Source organism: Pelodiscus sinensis, chromosome 1 (genome assembly GCF_049634645.1).
Source record: "Pelodiscus sinensis isolate JC-2024 chromosome 1, ASM4963464v1, whole genome shotgun sequence".
NCBI lineage: Eukaryota > Metazoa > Chordata > Testudines > Trionychidae > Pelodiscus > Pelodiscus sinensis.
In genome coordinates, this window is record NC_134711.1 from 193,343,277 (window position 1) to 193,361,439 (window position 18,163).

Consider the following 18,163-nt stretch of genomic DNA (forward strand, 5'->3'; position numbering starts at 1 on the left):
TGTCTATCGCAGAGGTTTTCAGACTAGTGATAGAAATGTAGCCGTGTTAGTCTGGGGTAGCTGAAGCAAAATGCAGGACAATGTAGCACTTTAAAGACTAACAAGATGGTTTATTAGATGATGAGCTTTCGTGGGCCAGACCCACTTGCTCAGATCAAATAGTGGAAGAAAGTAGTCCCAACCATATATACCAAAGGATACAATTAAAAAAATGAACAAATATGAAAAGGACAAATCACATTGCAGAACAGGAGGAGGTTGCGGGGGGGGGAAGGAAGGAAGGTAAGTGTCTGTGAATTGATGATATTAGAGGTAGGGAGAGTGGGATGTTTGTGAGTTAATGGTATTAGAGGTGATAATTGGGGAAACTATCTTGGTAATGGGTGAGATAGTTCAAGTGTTTGTTGAGTCCTTTTTGGAAAGTGTCGAATTTTAACATGAATGACAGTTCAGAGGATTCCCTTTCAAGTGCAGATGTAAAAGGTCTTTGTAGCAGAATGCAGGTGGTTAAGTCATTGAGGCTGTGTCCAGACTCCATGCCTCCGTCGACGGAGGCATGTAGATTAGCCAGATCGGAAGAGGGAAATGAAGCCGCGATTAAAATAATCGCGGCTTCATTTAAATTTAAATGGCTGCCCCGATCTGCCGATCAGCTGTTTGTCGGCAGATCGGGAGAGTCTGGACGCGATGCCCCGACAAAGAAGCCTTTCTTCATCGACACAGGTAAACCTGGTTTCACGAGGCTTACCTGTGTCGATGAAGAAAGGCTTCTTTGTCGGGGCATCGCGTCCAGACTCTCCCGATCTGCCGACAAACAGCTGATCGGCAGATCGGGGCAGCCATTTAAATTTAAATGAAGCCGCGATTATTTTAATCGCGGCTTCATTTCCCTCTTCCGATCTGGCTAATCTACATGCCTCCGTCGACGGAGGCATGGAGTCTGGACACACCCTGAGAGAGTGTCCTTTCTGGTTAAAAAGGCAAGAAACTGTTTTTTCTTTGTGATCTTGTCTGATATCTGTTTTGTGGGCATTAATCCTTTGGCGAAGTGTCTGAGATGTTTGTCCAATGTACATAGCAGACGGACACTTTCGGCACATGATAGCATAGATTATATTTCTGGATGCGCAGGAATATGTGTTCTTGATCTTATAACTCACTTGGTTAGGTCCAATAATGGTATCAGCAGAATGAATATGTGGACAAAGCTGGCAACGGGGTTTGTTGCAAGGAAAGGTACCAGGGTTGGTATTAGTGTGGTATGTCCTGTGGTGGTTGGTAAGAATCATCTTGAGGTTAGGTGGTTGTCTATAGGAGACTATGGGTCTGTCTCCCAGAGCCTCTTTGAGTATGGTATCCTGGTCCAGTATAGGCTGTAGTTTATTGATAATGTGTTGGACAGGTTTAAGTTGGGGGTTGTAGGTGATGACAAGTGGTGTTCTATTGTTGGTTTTCTTGGGTCTGTCTTGAAGTAGATGGTTTCTAGGTATTCGTCTGGCTCTTTCAATTTGCTTTGTTATTTCTCTGGGTGGGTAGTTGAGGTTTATAAATGCTTGATAGAGATCCTGAAGCTTCTGGTCTCTGTCAGTGGGATTAGAGCAGATGCGGTTGTATCGAAGGGCTTGGCTATAGACGATGGATCATGTGGTGTGTTCTGGATGGGAGCTGGAAGCATGTAGGTAACTGTATGAGTCGGTGGGTTTTCTGTAGAGAGTGGTGTCTAATTTTCCATTGTTGATTTGTACTGTGGTGTCCAGGAAGTGTCAGACTGTGTGGCATCTGCCTGTAGGGGGCCATTGAGAAATATCTAGGGTTGCATGGGCCAGCACTGTGCAGCAAGAAAGGGTGTTGAGCAGAGAGTGCCACATCTACCCCTCGACTCACCTCAGTGTTAACATGTGCATGCCCGGTTCTGGCTCTGCTCCCAGAGACAGTTGCATGTACCTTCTCCCATCCTGAAAATACAAGGTGGGAGGGGCAGTTATCAGGGAGCACAACCAAAAATAATAACTCAAAGTGGAGGCTCAGCTCAAAGTTTGAAAACTGCTGATCTGTAGGGAGATGATATGGACAGAAAGCCTCTTCAGCCAATCAGATTACAGATTTCAGGCAATCTTTATTTCATTTGAATAAAATGGTCCATACAGACAATATGAAGATTTTAAATGTTCTAAATTTCATGGCAGCTGGTGAACTTTCAGTAGCCTGATGCTGGCAAGCTGTAAAATGCAATGTGTCCACAAGGAATTTGTATTTTGTGTTAAAACACTTGGGAAAGGTAAGACGTGTGTAATAGCTTGGCTTTTTAAAAAAACCTAGGAAAGTAGATTTTACAGAAGATTTTTAACAGACTCACATAGTTGGCTGAACACAGTAATTGATAATAAACTCCTATTAGTGGTGAATTGCGTATCCTTAGCACATTAAATGTACTGAAGCAAAGAGAACATTTGAAAGCACTGTTATTAAAAAAAAATCCAAAAACACTAGTTGCCACGTACATTCAGTTGTAGATTCAACAATGGTCTAATGTTGTTAATATTATTTATTATTATAATTTATATTATAGTGATCCTTAGGAGTACCATTCAGGAGTAGAGCCACTTATCCTGTGCTACCTTAAAGTCTTAACAGATTTATTTGGGCATAAGCCTTCATGGGTAAAAACCACTTTGTCAGATGCTGTCAAATGGCATTTGACTAAGTGGTTTTTACCACAAAAGCTTATGCCCAAATCTGTTAGTCTTTATGGTACCATAGGACTTCTTGTTGTTTAAATGAGTGTAGCTAATTAGTTCTAGTTCAGAAAAATCTGTTCATTTGGAATGAAGAAAAATCATCAGGATTCAAACAATGTATCACATTTTCACTGTGTCACACAGGCATAAAATCTTCTTGATTTGGTTTGGTGAAGGACAAATGTAGAACTTATACTTCCTTTGCTGCCGGGAGTAGGGGTATGTCTATACTGCAACACTATTTTGAAATAACTAGCACTTTTCCGAAATAACTTAGTCCGCATCTACACAGCAAGCAGTTATTTTGAAATAGTGTCAAAATGCTGTCAAGCTGGAGGACTTCTTACTCCGACTCCTGTAACCCTCATTGTACGAGGATTACAGTGTGCAGCAGCAGTCAAAAAAGAAAGTAGAATGTTAGGAGTCATTAAAAAAGGGATAGAGAATAAGACAGAAAATACCTTATTGCCTCTGTATAAAACCATGATACGCCCACATCTTGAATACGGCATACAAATGTGGTCGCCTCATCTCAAAAAAGATATATTGGTGTTGGAAAAAGTTCAGAGAAGGGCAACAGAAATGATTAGGGGTTTGGAACAGGTCCCATATCAAGAGAGATTAAAAAGACTTGGACTTTTCAGCTTACAAAAGAGGAGACTAAGGGGGAGGATATGATAGAGGTCCATAAAATCATGACTGGTATGGAAAAAGTGAATAAGGAAAAGTTATTTACTTATTCCCACGATAAAAGAACTAGGGGCCACAAAATGAAATTAATAGGCAGCAGGTTTAAAACAAACAAAATGAAGTTTTTCTTCATTCAGCGCACAGTCAGCCTGTGGAACTCCTTGCCAAAGGATGCAGTGAAGGCTAGAACTTTAACAGGGTTCAAAAAAGAACTAGATAGATTCATGGAGGTTAGGTCCATCAATGGCTATTAGACAGCATGGGTAGGAATGGTATCTTTAGCCTCTCTCAGATCCCTCCCTCTAGCGCATCTGGTATTGGCCACTGTTGGCAGATAGGTTACTGGGCTAGATGGACTTTTGGTCTGACCCAGTATGACTGTTCTTATGTTCTTACGAGGAGTAAGGGAAGTTGGAGGAAGAGCGCTGTATTTTGAAATAAGTCCTGTGTGGGTGCTCTCTGTTTCAAAATCAGCTATTTCAAAATAAGATATGCAGTTGACATAGCTCAATTTTCATAGCTTATTTCGAGGTAAGCCCTGCAGTAGAAACGCACCCTAAGAATCAGAGGGGTTTGTGCCTCAAAACCCATCTGATAAAGCAGGTCATGTGCCCTTTTTCCTAACTGGACTCCAGCAATAAAATAATGAAATCAAGTCAACAGGAAGTGCTCTTCTAGTTACCTGGGATCCCAAACACATGTGTAGGGGAAAACATCACATATAATCTCCTCAGAGCGCTCCCAGCATTCTGACTCTTCACCTCATAAAAAGGCTTCCAGTAAGCACTCCTGTACTGGTTTGGGTGTCACTAGCATGACCACTTCATTGGTGCGACCTTGTCTACTTCGGCTCCTTTGGCACCATTAAGACCAGTGTCTTCATCCATACTTGGTACATCTTCATGTGTACATCTTCAGCTGATTGAGGCCCTATTGGCACTGCTGGCTCTACAGCTATCCTAGTTGAAGACGTACCTGTCTCAGTCTTGTTGACTCGTCAAGGGAATTTTTGTGCTTCCCCATAGCAGATTTTACCCAGCTCCAGTTGGAGCAGCTTAGTGTCTTTGGCACTCAGCATCTTTGACACACTCACCGCCACCGGCATGTTTAGCATTGCCAGCGCAATTGACATAGTATGCACAGAAAATATGTCTTTCCGCGTTACTATGTAAGCACCATTGGTATTGCCAGCACTGATCACCTTATTGGTGCTCCAGGTATCCCTGGGTTTCTTTGGATCTGCTGATGTCTTCCATCCCCTCACCACTGCAGATTACATTGAGGACTGCCTCTCCCTTTTCTGAAGAAACCTACATTTCTTCAGACTCTAAAAAGGAGGAAATCATCTTGAATGACTTTTAAAATCCCATTATAGACATTGTACCAGGATGCTGGGTCTCAAGGACCGGGACTTGTTTTCTTTGCTTTAGTAATTGCGGGCTTCTCTGAGGGATTCTAGATCCCCCCATCACATCACAGTTTAACAGGTGGTTTGAAATGCCAGCAAGACCATTAGATAGCACACAGCCCCTTATGCACCCACTCAAGGCATAAGACAAGCTTGTTTGCTGCTTCCCTCTCCATTCCTTCATGCTGACATCTAATGTCATGGGAAAGATGGGTGGGTTGTGGAATGTACATGTGCACAATACAACACTAAGAACAACATCTGCTATCCAGGTAAGTGACTTTTTTTCTTTTCTTTTGAGTGATTGTACACATGTAAATTCCACTGCAGGTCACTCATTTGCAGCTCCTTTGCAGATGGAGTGAATTCAGATCACCTGAGCAGAGACTGCAATACTGACTTGCTGGAGTTGGTATAGAAGTCCACCCATTCAGGGTGGTGGTTGGTATAGAAGTGAGGTTCTGCCAGAGGGTTTTTACCAGCTCCAGCAAGGCTTCATTAATGGGGAAGTCAACTCTCTGGGGCAGGGGTTTGCAAGAGGTTGAGAGTGTTTTCTTGGACAGACTCAACCTGTACTCTTAGGAAAATGGCCCCTTCCCCTCACCAGCTTCTCTCCCCATCCTCAGAGGACTTCCAGTGTTAATGGGTTTAACCTTTCAATACCTTTGTTAAAGAGGCAAGTAAAATCATTCTCATCATACAGTTGGGGAATTGAGGCAGAGAAATTAAGTGTCTTGTACAAAGCCACAGAGGAAATCTGGCAGAACCAGGAAGTGAACCTGTCTCTCCTAAATGCCAGTCCAGTGTCTTAACTACAAAAACATCCATCTGGTGTTTTTTGGAAAGGCATTCAATAATTACTGAAAACATACGGATCTTTTGGAGGAGAGGGAGGAGCACTCAAGGTTGAATTAGAGAAGGAATTGTTGGAGTAAGGAGAGTGGATTAAATGAGAAGATAGCTGAGTGGTGGTACTGCTGGGGTGGCTAAGGGCCTTGATTTGCTTCCTACACTTTGAGCTGCAAATGGTTGCTTCAGTGAAGAGGCTTGGGTTTCCCATTGTCCACTCCCCATGAGATCTTTCCAGTTGCTGATGTATCCTATGTAGTATAGATAGGAGATGGGGTCCTGTGTGGGCCTCTTGGAGCATGCTGGATAGCTTGTGAGCTATCCGCTGGGCTCTCAGTTGCAACTAGTACTCCCTGCTTTGGGGAAAGAGTCTTATGTATACTTATGTACTGAGAGAAGAGTCTAAGGTAGATACAAATGAAAAAGAAGTTTTTCAGAAGCAAAAATAATGAATTTAGAAACGCAAAAAGAATTAGCTTAAAAATGAAAACAGCAGAAAGTGTGTGTTTCTTCTCCTTAAACCCTTGTATTCCAAGTGGAGCATAGGTCATCTACAAGTCTCCTCCACTTCACTCTGTCTTGAGACAAAACTTCTAGCTCACTCCAGGAATACCCCAGTTGTTGTCCTTCAATCTCATTAGATCTTCTCCAGGTTGTCCGAGGTCTTCCTCTTTTGTGTTTTCCATGCAGGTTCCATGCTGGCGGCCTATGCTGGATGAAGGTTTTCTGATAGTGTGGCCTAGCCATCCCCACTTTCTTCTCTTGATTGTGTGTACTAGTAATCAAAACTCCCTAAGAGTAAAGGATGGCCAGAAATGATTTTCAGAGACTTGAGAAAAGTTTCTGTGAAATTGGCAACAATACATGGAGGTGGAAATATACAAAATGCAAGAAAAGCTGCTGTGAAGAAACTAAAATTGTAAACTAGATTTAATGCTGGAAGATGAATTGCTAAAGTAGGAAAAAATATGGCTTGTTTTACATGGTGGGGTAATGCACTTTGTAGGGGTGTGATTTCTAAAACTCATATGTTTTACATTAATGATGCTCTTTAATGTAGTGCCGTTTGCAGGAGTACTCCATTAAAAGGAATCTTTAGTGCACCCCAGCAGGGTCTGTGTGGGGCAATTAGTGTTCTTTAGAAATCTCTCTCCTGTAGAGTATGTACACAAGCCCTTAGAAGCATTTGAAGAAAGCTATCCAAGCCGAGAAACAAATACATTCAGTCATGTTTTGTGAGTTCAAATTGAAACTGACTTGAGAAACCAGAAACTAAAAAGCTAAAAATACCAGTACAATCAAAATACAGGCAGTCCCCGGGTTACGTACAAGATAGGGACTGTAGGTTTGTTCTTAAGTTGAATTTGTATGTAAGTCGGAACTGGTACATATTGTAGGGGAAACTCTAGCCAAACATTTCTCCAGAGCTCAGTTTTATTCTCCCACACCTCACTTCCCTCAGTCCTTTATTCTCAAGCTGAGGTGTCTGCTGAGAAAAGCCGCTCCGCGTCTCCCTGGTCTGCTTGGGGAGGGGGCGCTAGCTTCGCGTCTCCCTGGTCTGCTGGGGGGAAGCAACTAGTGCGGGGTTGCCTTACCCCGTTTGTAAGTAGGGATCTGATGTAAGTCGGATCCATGTAACCCGGGAACTGCCTGTACACAAAACTAATTAAGGATATGGGAGCACAGAGTCAAGGTGAGATCAATAATCTTGAGAACACATAACAATTCCACCTGAATCTTTCCAGAGTCAGAGTGTTACTGCAGAGCAGCAAAAAGAAGTCCTTCACATGCAGAGACAAGATAGGATGATTCTAAGCTGCATTTCATAATTCGCAGCTAACTGAACCCTGGCTGGCTGATGCTCTCTGTTATGAAAGTCATTTATGTCCTATGGGGTTAACTGTAGTTTCTAGTGCAGCCTAGGCCCCATAATCTAGAGCACAGTTAAGCAGCTGGCTGGCTTCCCCAAGGTCAGCTAGCTGAAAAGGAGAGCAGAACTGCCTGCTGGCTGGCTTCCCCAAGGCCAGCTGGCTGGAGAGGAAAGTGCAATCAGGCAAGCGGGGTTGCAGTTAGCTCCAGTTTAACTGAATCACTGATTCTATGAAGGTTTAATGATGTTTCTTGGAACCTTTAGATAATCAGGATTCTGTCATGTTCATTAAGGGCCAGGTCATACCCTTGCTGCAGGCTCACACTGGTGAGTGGATACAAGGAGCCCTCTGACATCCCAGGCTTGTTTTTTCTATTGTGGGGAGAGCAGTGGTTCCTGGGGTGCTACTCCCCTGTTCTGTGCTGGGAGGCTTTGAGTTATCAGAGTGAAAACTTCACTCATTTCCCTCCTCTTCGCTTTACTCAAGTGCATGGACCAGCACAGCTGAGCCAGTGTGGAAGATGTACCAGGCGGAGTGCTGGAGCTGTTTACTTTCCCTGTGAAGTTTGGGAGTAAGCAGGCAGTTTTGACATCATTTGTTCCTTGCTCTGCTCAGTAAGATTACAATCAAACCCTAAGGTTTCCTTGCATCCATTTTTGGAATTAAAGCTCTCTTGTAAGCAGCTATTGGACTTGTCCAAATAAAAAATAAAAGCACACTTTAAAGAAACAGGCAGAGGTGCTCTAAAAATATATTATTCACTACTTGTCCTCCGGACACCAATAAGGATCACAGGGAGTCAGCCCACCAGTCATGCCAAGAAAGATTACATGTTCTGGCTCCTGGCATAAGCACATAGTGAAAATAAATGTTCTTACAATAGGCTGGTGCAGAAAAGAAGCCATACTCCAGATTGCAAAACAAGAGTGTAATGAAGAAGGGGGTTGGCCCAACTGACCAGCAGGAGATTAAAAAATATAAAATCAGTAATGTGGTAGACTAGTCTGTTGGATGCTCCACTGTATGAAGGGACATCTACTTAAAAAGGAGATCTCAGAATGTTCTGAGTGACTGATTAGTTGAGCATAAAGGTCCTCTTATAATGGATTCTTATGGCAAATTTCCTGATGCAGAAATTTTTTTTTCTCCTGATGAAAACAGGATAATAAAAGCGTAAACTGTGCTGAACAACTTCTATTGAATCTCACATTCATCAGGCTAAAGCAGGGGCGGGGACCTCCAGTGCGCTGGCTGCGCGTTATTTGACAAGGTTAGCCGCTAACGGGCTGCCAGACTGCTTGTTTACCTGAGTGTCCACCGGGCTTTGAGTGTCCACCAGCACAAAGCCCCACAACTCCCTGGGGCAGCAGTTCACTGTTCTCAGCCAATGAGAGTTGTGGGAAACAGCATAGGCCGGGTCAGGGTGGGGGCAACACATGGCACTCCCTTGGTTGTTCCTCTGTGTAAATTCAGATTCCAGGGAGCCATGCGCACCCAGGTAGGGAGCCTGCTGGCCCCATGCCAACTGGACTATAAATCGGAGGGTCAGAAATGCCAGTTGATAGAGCTATGTGGTTGGCATGGGGCCAGACGACACAGCTTTTACTGTAATATTTAATTTTAAAATAGGGTGCTTTTGACACCTTCTGCACAAGATATTGGCAAAGAAATTCCTACCTACCCAGCAACAGTATCCATTGAAAAATAGCTGAAAGCTTACTCTCTGATTCTTTGTCTACACTGCCAAAATGCATCATGTTAAAAAAACATATTTACCTAAAATGATATTTAAGCATGACTTTGCCCTTTGTATCAATAAGGATAGTTATGTTTAAAAACATATAGCAGGACATGGTTAACCCAAGGGGAGACCTGTCCAGACAGCAACTGTGTGACTTGGTGAGGCAGAGATGGAGGTGCTTTGGGCAGGCTCAAGTGGATGCTTGTGTAGGGCCAGCTGGTGAGAGCAGGCTGGAAGCCCAGACAGTCTGTAACCACACAGGGCAGAGGGAGAGTTCCCATCCAAGTGGTGACATCGCATAGACTGGCCGACTGCTCTTTGTGAGGGATAAATAGCTGTCCAAGGGGCTCATCAGACCTGGTCCTGGCTTGTGCATTGGCTGCTGCAGCACACCTGAGTCATTGCAGGCTTTGGCTGAGGGATTACCTCATAAGACCTGGGTGTTAACCATGACCAGCTAACATGTTAATATTAATTAGAGTATTTGCAATGATTCATTGCCTTAGTGGAGACATGGTCCAAATATGCCCAGAGGCTGTACACCGATACATCATAACCTCAGAGGTAGAATCTTTGCAAATCATTGTATGACTCCATAGAGCAGACTGTGGTTTATAGTGGTTATCCAAGTCTGGAGTTGGACTGGCCCAGATAGTTGCTCATAATTATTTTCCAATGAGAGGTCAGGTCAGTGACATAGGACTTAAAGGGTACGTCTAAACTACATGCCTCTGTCGGCAGAGGCATGTAGATTTGTTTTTTTGGCAAAGGCAAATGAAGCCGCGGTTTAAATGATCGCGGCTTCATTTACATTTACATGGCTGCCGTGCTGAGCTGACAAACAGCTGATCAGCTGTTTGTCCGCTCAGCGCGCTAGTCTGGACGCTCCCCTGCCGACATCAAAGCCCTTTGTCAGCAGCCCCAGTAAACCTCATCCCACGAGGAATAACGGGGCTGCCGACAAAGGGCTTTGATGTCGGCAGGGGAGCGTCCAGACTAGCGCGCGGAGCGGACAAACAGCTGATCAGCTGTTTGTCAGCTCAGCGCGGCAGCCATGTAAATGTAAATGAAGCCGCGATCATTTAAATCGCGGCTTCATTTGCCTTTGCCTATGTGTCTAATCTACATGCCTCTGACGACAGAGGCATGTAGTCTAGACACAGCCAAACTGTAATGTGAAACTAGGGGCAAACACACTGGAAAATGTATTTATTTATTTGGTTCACTACTCTGAAAATCGGAATGAATTGGCATCTGGTTTTGACTTCCATGATTCCACATGGAGAGCAATTGTCTCTAAGATAGATGCTTGCAGCTAGTTTATTTTTGGGTGTGGGGAAAGGAGGTTTAACTTGTTAAAGCAATACTAAAGCTACTGTGGATGGGTCAAGCATGGTTAGACAGCTGGTGTTTTGTGACCTCTGCAGGAGCTCGGGAGATGCCTGCCTGTCTGTCTGCCCACCCTCCTTCTGCTCTGGGAGGGCCAGGACCACTGCCCACCCATAGTTTGAGGAGTGGTCCACCAGTGGCTCATGCTCAGGGGTGGAAGATGCCACAGGCTGAATGTGCCCCAGAGGGACGGGGCTGCTGGCCTCCTGTACTTCATGGGGGAGGTAGTGTGTGCTGCCTATGCTCTAGCGTGGCCAGGAAAGCTTGCAGACTGCCCGTAGGGGTGGGCCATGGACCACTTGTGTTTTGGCGGGAGAAGGAGGGGATGCGGACCCACCGTGCTCGGGGTGGGGGGGGGTTGCTACCCATGGGCAACAAACAGTCTGAAGATTAATATGATTTAATAACATTCAGAACCTCTGGAAAGAGATTACAATAGTTAGTAACCTCAGTCTTCTTGGCATTGTATCAGTCAATGAATGCCTTTTATTTCCTTGCTTGTGGTTGCTGCACAGCATGTAGACTCAGGAGTTCTGGTTCTAGCTATAGACCATCTGTGGCAAAACTAGGCCTCAGGAAACTAATTTACCTTTTTTCAGTTGATGGATATTAAAGCTGTCTATGTCATGGGGTAGGATGGTGTTTACAAATATTAGTGAATGAACCCAAAGTCTTTTTGAGATGCTATAATGGTGAACACTAGTAAAATTAAGGTATGAACAAATCCTCTAGTGTCTGGCTGCTAAAACAATAGAGGTTTCCCATTTTAAGTATGGATATAAGCAGTCACCTGGCTTGCAGGGAGCTGGTCCTTTGCTTCAGTGATGTAAAGAATGAAAATTAAACCAAGTCCCAAGATTGTCTAGATTCAAAATGAAAAGTTTTTTCCCCCCTGTTAGGGTTCTGGCCCTCGTCATGTTGCTGAACCCTGAGCTTCCTCTCCAAGTCAGTGGCCTGCATTCCCCCACTTCAGTCCAATCACTCCAATATTGCCCCTGCTTTCAACTTCTTAATGACCTTAAACTGAAGGCCCCTCTCTCCATGCATGGAAGTTTAGCTAGAGTCTCCTGGGCAGGACAATTCTCTCCTCCTCTCACTGTGGATGATTACTGTTCTCACCCTGTAGAGTCAGGTACAGGGGCATCCCAGCACTGCCATCCTTTGTTTCCCAGACTGTATCATCCAGCTGGCCACCCTCCTTGCATGTTAGCTATTTTTGTGACTTTTTTCACCTTTCTCTTCAGAAAATAACTGGTGGCAAAAGGTAGTAAGGGATGCCCTAGCTTCTCCATAGAAGTGGCAAAGACCTCCCACCCCTTTGGATGGTTGATCAGTTTAGAGAATACTTGCCAGTCATGTACTGGGATCTAACTGACTGGGATTTGGCTTCAATAAAATACCTGGAAATTTTGGTCTCAGAAGGTAATGATTTTCTTTACCTGCATCACAGCAGTGTGTTTCACCTCAGTATTTGGTGAATGATTTGCGAATTTCTGGAAGTTATTAATGTTATGTATTATTATGATGATTTTATTATAGTAAGGAAAAAAGATCCCCTTTATATACTTACGTGCACAATCTTTGCTGAACAAAGGAATAGTTGTCTCACGTTTGCTGATTTTTTAAAATTTTATGTGGGTTCTTCCATTTTTTTAATAATCAAACCAACCTACTTGGTTAATGTGAAATTTGATCCTTCGAGTAAAGATACGTATAATTTTGATACAGGAACTCTTGTTCGGCGTCATCGGATTCCACTTCCACCTCCTAATGAAGATCAGTTTTATACGGTAGATTATTTCAATATCAATACAGATGTGATCTTTTATGCCCGAAGGTATAAGATTGTAGATTGTGATCAATTCACAAAAAATTTTTTGAGGAAGCTGGGAGTCAGATTAAATCCTCCGGCATATCATCCAGAAGACCCATACACAAGAGACAGGCAAAAGGTAAGTCAAGACAATAGTAGTGAAAATCTAATTTTATAAACAAAGAAACCTTTGTGAAGTCATGTGCAATGTAAATTATATAAGACTGGTTTTGCTGTAACAAATTAAAAATGTTTCCAAATAACTGTTTTAATACGGCATATGTGAATGAAATTTGGAATTGGTACAGAAAAATAAAGCAGAAAAAAAACCCCATTTGGTATACTTTGGCTCACTGTCAAAAGCAATAGTACATAATGTAGCTCCAGACAGGTCAATTTTTTTGTTGATGTGTACGTCTACTTTGAAGCAGAGGGAAAGCATTTGGGAAATAGCTAGCATGAGGAATTCTTACAATCAAAACAATGTCTGTTGTGTGCTTTGCTTGTTAGAACTGTTCTTATCTATTAGTAAAAACTGTAAGAACATAGGAGTTTGTGAGCATGTAACTGCACAATATTACATTTAATAGTTGTATAAAATGAGTTACTTTCAGCCCTATATGTGGTGAGTTAAATTTATTAGAGACAAATTATAAAGAATGAGATTGTCTCTAAGGGTACATCTACACCACAATGCTATTTTGGGATACCAAAGGTATTTTAAAATAGCTACCCCGTGTCTTTTGAACACATCCACTATTGCGAAATATGGCACACACACTATTTCAGCATCCCTGTAAATCTCATTGCATGAGGGATAAGGGATGTCTTGAAATAGTGTTTTATTTCGGAATTTGGCGCTGTGTAGACGTGCCAAATTTTGAAATAGCCTATTTTGAAAACGAATCGAAATAAGATATGCAATTTGCATAGTCAAATTGCATATCTTATTTTGAGCTATGGGTGCAGTATAGATGTACTCTAATAAATCTGATTTACCACATGTGGGTCTGGATATAACTCTTTTAATATAGATACTAATTGTAATACTCTGCTACCAATTCTCCAGATGCCTCCCCTCTGCTGGATGGTAGAAAGAATTCCTTGTGGTTATTTCCCATGTAAGAGCTTAAATGGAGAGAATCTAGTAGATGATTGGGGAACTTCTCGGGTAGCAAACAATAGGGGATGGATCAGATGATCCCAGTGATGAGGACCCTCAGTAATAAACTTTAATGTCCTTTTCAGGTTCTGGTTGACTTGTTTAACTAGACCATCTATTTGTAGATGGTATCCTTACTATCGGGAGTCAGACCAGAGTGACTTTTGTCATTCTTTTAAGTTCTACTTCTTGGCATTTAGGGGAGGAGCCTGTAACTTCTTGGTGAATTTTGAGCCAGAAAAAGCAATCTAGAATCCTGTCTGGGTCCTCTTATGATGTGGGTAACTTCAGAGAGGACAGTGGTAGAACCACACATCTATGAGGCCAAGGAAAGAGAAGTTGCAACTGAACCTCACCTGTTAGTCTGTTTTCTCCAGCTGATTCAGTCTGCCTGCCCTGGGGTACTGCTTTGCTTGTTGATGTTCACAACTAGCACATGGTCATAAACCTTTCTTCTGATTCTTGATGAAATCAGTCCTTCTAGTTAGGATGCCCCTCTCTTGTTAGGGAGCCAAGATCAGTTTGTTGTTTGGGATAGATCCCCCTCTCAAGGGTCCTGCTCCTCACATATACCTGCCAGTTTTGCAGGATTTGAGAGCCTGTCTCCCAGAGGTCCCTCAGTTAACCCCTCTGGGACGGGTTTAGACTACCTCAGTACCTCACAGAAATGCTCCCAATTCACACCTAGATAATGGGGCAGGCAAGTGTTGGGACTAGCTCCACTGCAAAGGCCTTCCATGTTTTCCCCTACAGTCAATTGCATGCGTACGGTGGGATAGGGTTTTGTCTCTTTGTGAATATAGTGTAGAAAGAATTCAATACTTCCTGGGTAGGTTTGGGACCAAGTCATCTGGACCGGGGCAGCCCTCATTGGGAATCCATCAGACCCATCATCTCTGTGTTGAGACCATTACTTTAGCCAGGGATTGCTTATCGGCACAGCTTCCTGCCTTCCATAGCGGTCCATAACCATGCTCAAGCAGTGGCAGTTGTGAGCCTGATGACTCAGGGTGGCCACATGAAGAACATACTCCCCCTGCTGGCTGGTTGGGCACTGTCTGTAAGACTAGTGCCTTTCCTTATGTGGCCTGTCTGATCCCATCCCTGCCTTTCCAGTAGAAGAGCCCATAAAGGTCCCTGCGACGTTTGCTGGGGCTAGGGCATGAGATGCTGACATTTCCCATCAAGGCCAGTCTGGCGCCCCTTAGAGACTGGTGCTTCTGAGCTCATTCTACTGGTTTGCTGATGAGACAAGGGGCCCCTTTGGAGTCAAGCAGGTTCTTGTGTGATGCTGGTAAAGCTACTTCAATAGCTAGATAATCTTCCATCAGCCAGACAGCATCAGCTAGCGACTCTGGCCAGTGTTTGAGCTCCTCGTCTCTACCCCGAGATAGAAGAGTGTGTGGGCAAACTGCTCCACTCACTGTGAGCTTGGCCACCTCAGTTCCTATCCAAATCTCTACTTTAACTTCTTTCAGGATCAGTCTCAGTTTCTGGACAACCATGTAAAGCCAGGCTCCCAGGGCATAGTTCTCTGTCAGCAGGTCTCTTCCATGATGTCAAGGTAGTTGAGTGTAGCTGCTTTCACCTGTACATAGTCTTGGGATGACACTGCCCAGATCCCAGTATGCAGCCTGTGCTGTTCCCATCAGGTCAGGTGCCCACAGGGTGGCTTATTGGTCAGGTGGACAGTGGGTTTCTGTTGCTAGTCACTCAGACATTACCAGGAAAGCCTCTGTCATGTTCAGGTTTCATCTTATTGAGTTTCACTGGCAGTTGGAGACATAGAGGCCCTGGAGGGAAACCTGTGGAAGACCCTGGGCTACATTGGGACCCTTAACTATTGGACCAGCCTTTGCTTCTGTTCCTCCTGTTGTGCCTTTAACGCCTGGGCCATCTTTTGCTACTGGGCTACCATTTCCTGCAGGTGTTGCAGCTGCTGGTTTTCTGTTGTGCACTGGAGAAAATGCTTGAGATCCATGTTGTCTGTCCTCTGTGACACAACTGTGGAGATAGGGTGTTTGACAATTTGGGTCAGTCAGTCTTCTTAATAGGTAGCAGGTTTAAAACAAACAGAAAGAATTACTACTTCACGCAACATGCAGTTAACCTGTGGAATTCCTTACCAGAGGATGTTGTGAAGGCCAGGACTTTAACAAGGCTCAAAAAAGAGCTAGATAAATTCATGGAGGCTAGGTCCATCAATGGCTATTAGCTAGGATGGATACGAATGGTGTCCCTAGCCTCTGTTTGTCAGAGTCTGTGAATGAGTGATAGGGATCACTTGATGATTGCCTAATCTGTTCATTACCTCTGGGGGGCACCTGGCATTGGTCACTGTTGGAAGACGGGACCGTGGGCTAGATGGACCTTTGATCTGACCCAGTATGGCCGCTCTTTGTTCTTACCCTTTCCAGGGCTAGGAAGGATCTTCACCACTGATGGCATCTCTTTGTGGTGAAGCATGGCATAGCAGCTCACTCCCTGCTGGGTATCTCCAGGTGATGGGTGCTCCTCTTTTTCTTCCTGTGACTTGGTCCTCCAGCCAGGCCACTTCAGAGTCTCTTTCTGAGGTCATCCATGAGCAAAAAATTAAGGGAATAAACTGAGTTAATGAGACAGAGGGGAATGACTCCACCTCTTGGTGTGTAGAGTCTGCCTTTCCCTTCCCTTAGGAAGGGCTTCAGGCAGTGGTTGTCTGGGAAGCTACTGCCTTCAGTCAGCTCTTCGTTAGGGCTTACGGTTGACAGTCTGTCCCCTTTCCCAGGTATGCCCACAAATGAGCTGTTTTTAATCTCCTCCTTCATCCTGTGCCTGTTTGCAAGTATAGCAGGGCAGAGCTGTCTGAGACCCAAGCATGTCTGTAGCCCTTTATTGTGCAGTGTGGGGTTTGTACACCCAGTCACATCATCCTGCTTATGACATTGCTTAGGTTGTAATAAACCTATTAGTCCCCATCCTCCAAGGATACTTGCACAACACTTTCAAAAGACAAACCTGGGAGCTTACATTCAGAACTTTGGTAGAAAAATCATGGATTGAATAGAAACATTGGCTTGATGGCTTATTACAATGATCTGTAACCCACTGACAATTGCTCTAGCTGCCTGCCCCACCCTCTGCCATTTTCTTTTCCCCATAATTGGAGGGGTTTTACAGGCCACTTCACCTTAATAGTCCCTTGAAACATGTGTTAACTACATATGCTAAACAATCCATTCCACTTTATATTCAATTTTGACACTCTGAGTACATTTCCTAGACCTCAAGAAGAGTTCTTTGTAAACTCAAAAGATTATCTCTCTTATCAACAGAAGTTAGGCCAATAGAGGATATTATTACCTAACCCACCTCGTCTCCTTAACATTCTTAAAGGCAGATTTATTTGGAGTCATGGGAGGTTGTCAGTATTGGGGAAGATAAAGCTAAAATTCAAAGGATCTTGATAAATTGGAGAACTGGGCTATAGCCAAATTGGAGAAAGACAAATATGAGGTGCTACACCAAGGGAAGAAAAATAAAACACACAAACACAGAATGGGGAATAACTGGCTTGGCAAAAGCCTTGCTGAAAATGACCTGGGAATTGTGGTAGATCAGAATACTATAACTGAATCACAGAATACTATAACTGAAAGAGACCTCAAGCGATCATCAGGTCTAGTCCTCTGCTCTCACGGCAGGACCAAATGCCATCTAGACCATCCCTGATAGATGTCTATCTAACCTGCTCTTAAATATCTTCATGATGGAGATTCCACAAACTTCCTAGGCAATTTATTCCAGTGCTCAACCACCCCGACAGTTAGGAAGTTTTTCCTAATGTCCAGTCTAAACCTCCCTTGCTGCAGTTTAAGCCCATTGCTTCTTGTCCTATTATCAAAGGCCAAGGAGAACAATTTTTCTTCCTCTTCCTTTTAACACCCTTTTGGATACTTGAAAACTACTATCATAACCCCTGACATGAGTCAGTAATGTGATGCTGTTACAAAAAAAGCACTTGTAACCTAAAATTGCATTAACATAGGCATAGCATTCAAGACACAGGCGGGATAGTACTGCTTTACTCAGTGCTGATTAGGTATTTTGGTCACCAAAGTACTGAACGGCTGTAGAGAAACTGGGAAAGATCCAGAGGTGAGCGACAAAGATGATCAAAGGGATGATCCACAAGCTGTATGAATAAAGGCTGAAGGAAATGGGTATGTTGTTTGGAAAAGAGGTGATTAAGGATGGATATGATAGTGGTCTTCAATTAGTTGCAAGGCAGCCATAGGTGGAGAAAAGTTGTTCTCTCTTGCCATAGAAGAGGGGACAAGCGGCAATGGGTTCAAACTACAGCAAAACAGATTTTAGATTAAACTTCAGGAAAAACGTCCTAACTAAGAACACAGTAGGCCAATGGAACAGGCTGCCTAGGGAAGTGGTGGAAACTCCTTCACTGGAGTCTTTCAAAAGGAGGCTGGCTCTCCATCATAGACACAACAAATGCTATATCGTGC

The 18,163-nt window shown here is 43.7% G+C and overlaps 1 protein-coding gene across 1 annotated transcript in view; it reads left to right on the forward strand.

Annotated features, from left to right (window-relative positions):
• The window catches only part of EFHC2 (EF-hand domain containing 2), an 86,431-nt gene that overhangs the window by 18,901 nt on the left and 49,367 nt on the right, over positions 1 to 18,163 (forward strand). Inside the window, exon 4 of the mRNA XM_006137936.4 lies at positions 12,415 to 12,638. Within this exon, the coding sequence (XP_006137998.2) occupies positions 12,415 to 12,638 (224 nt within the window). The remainder of the gene's footprint in view (positions 1 to 12,414; positions 12,639 to 18,163) is intronic.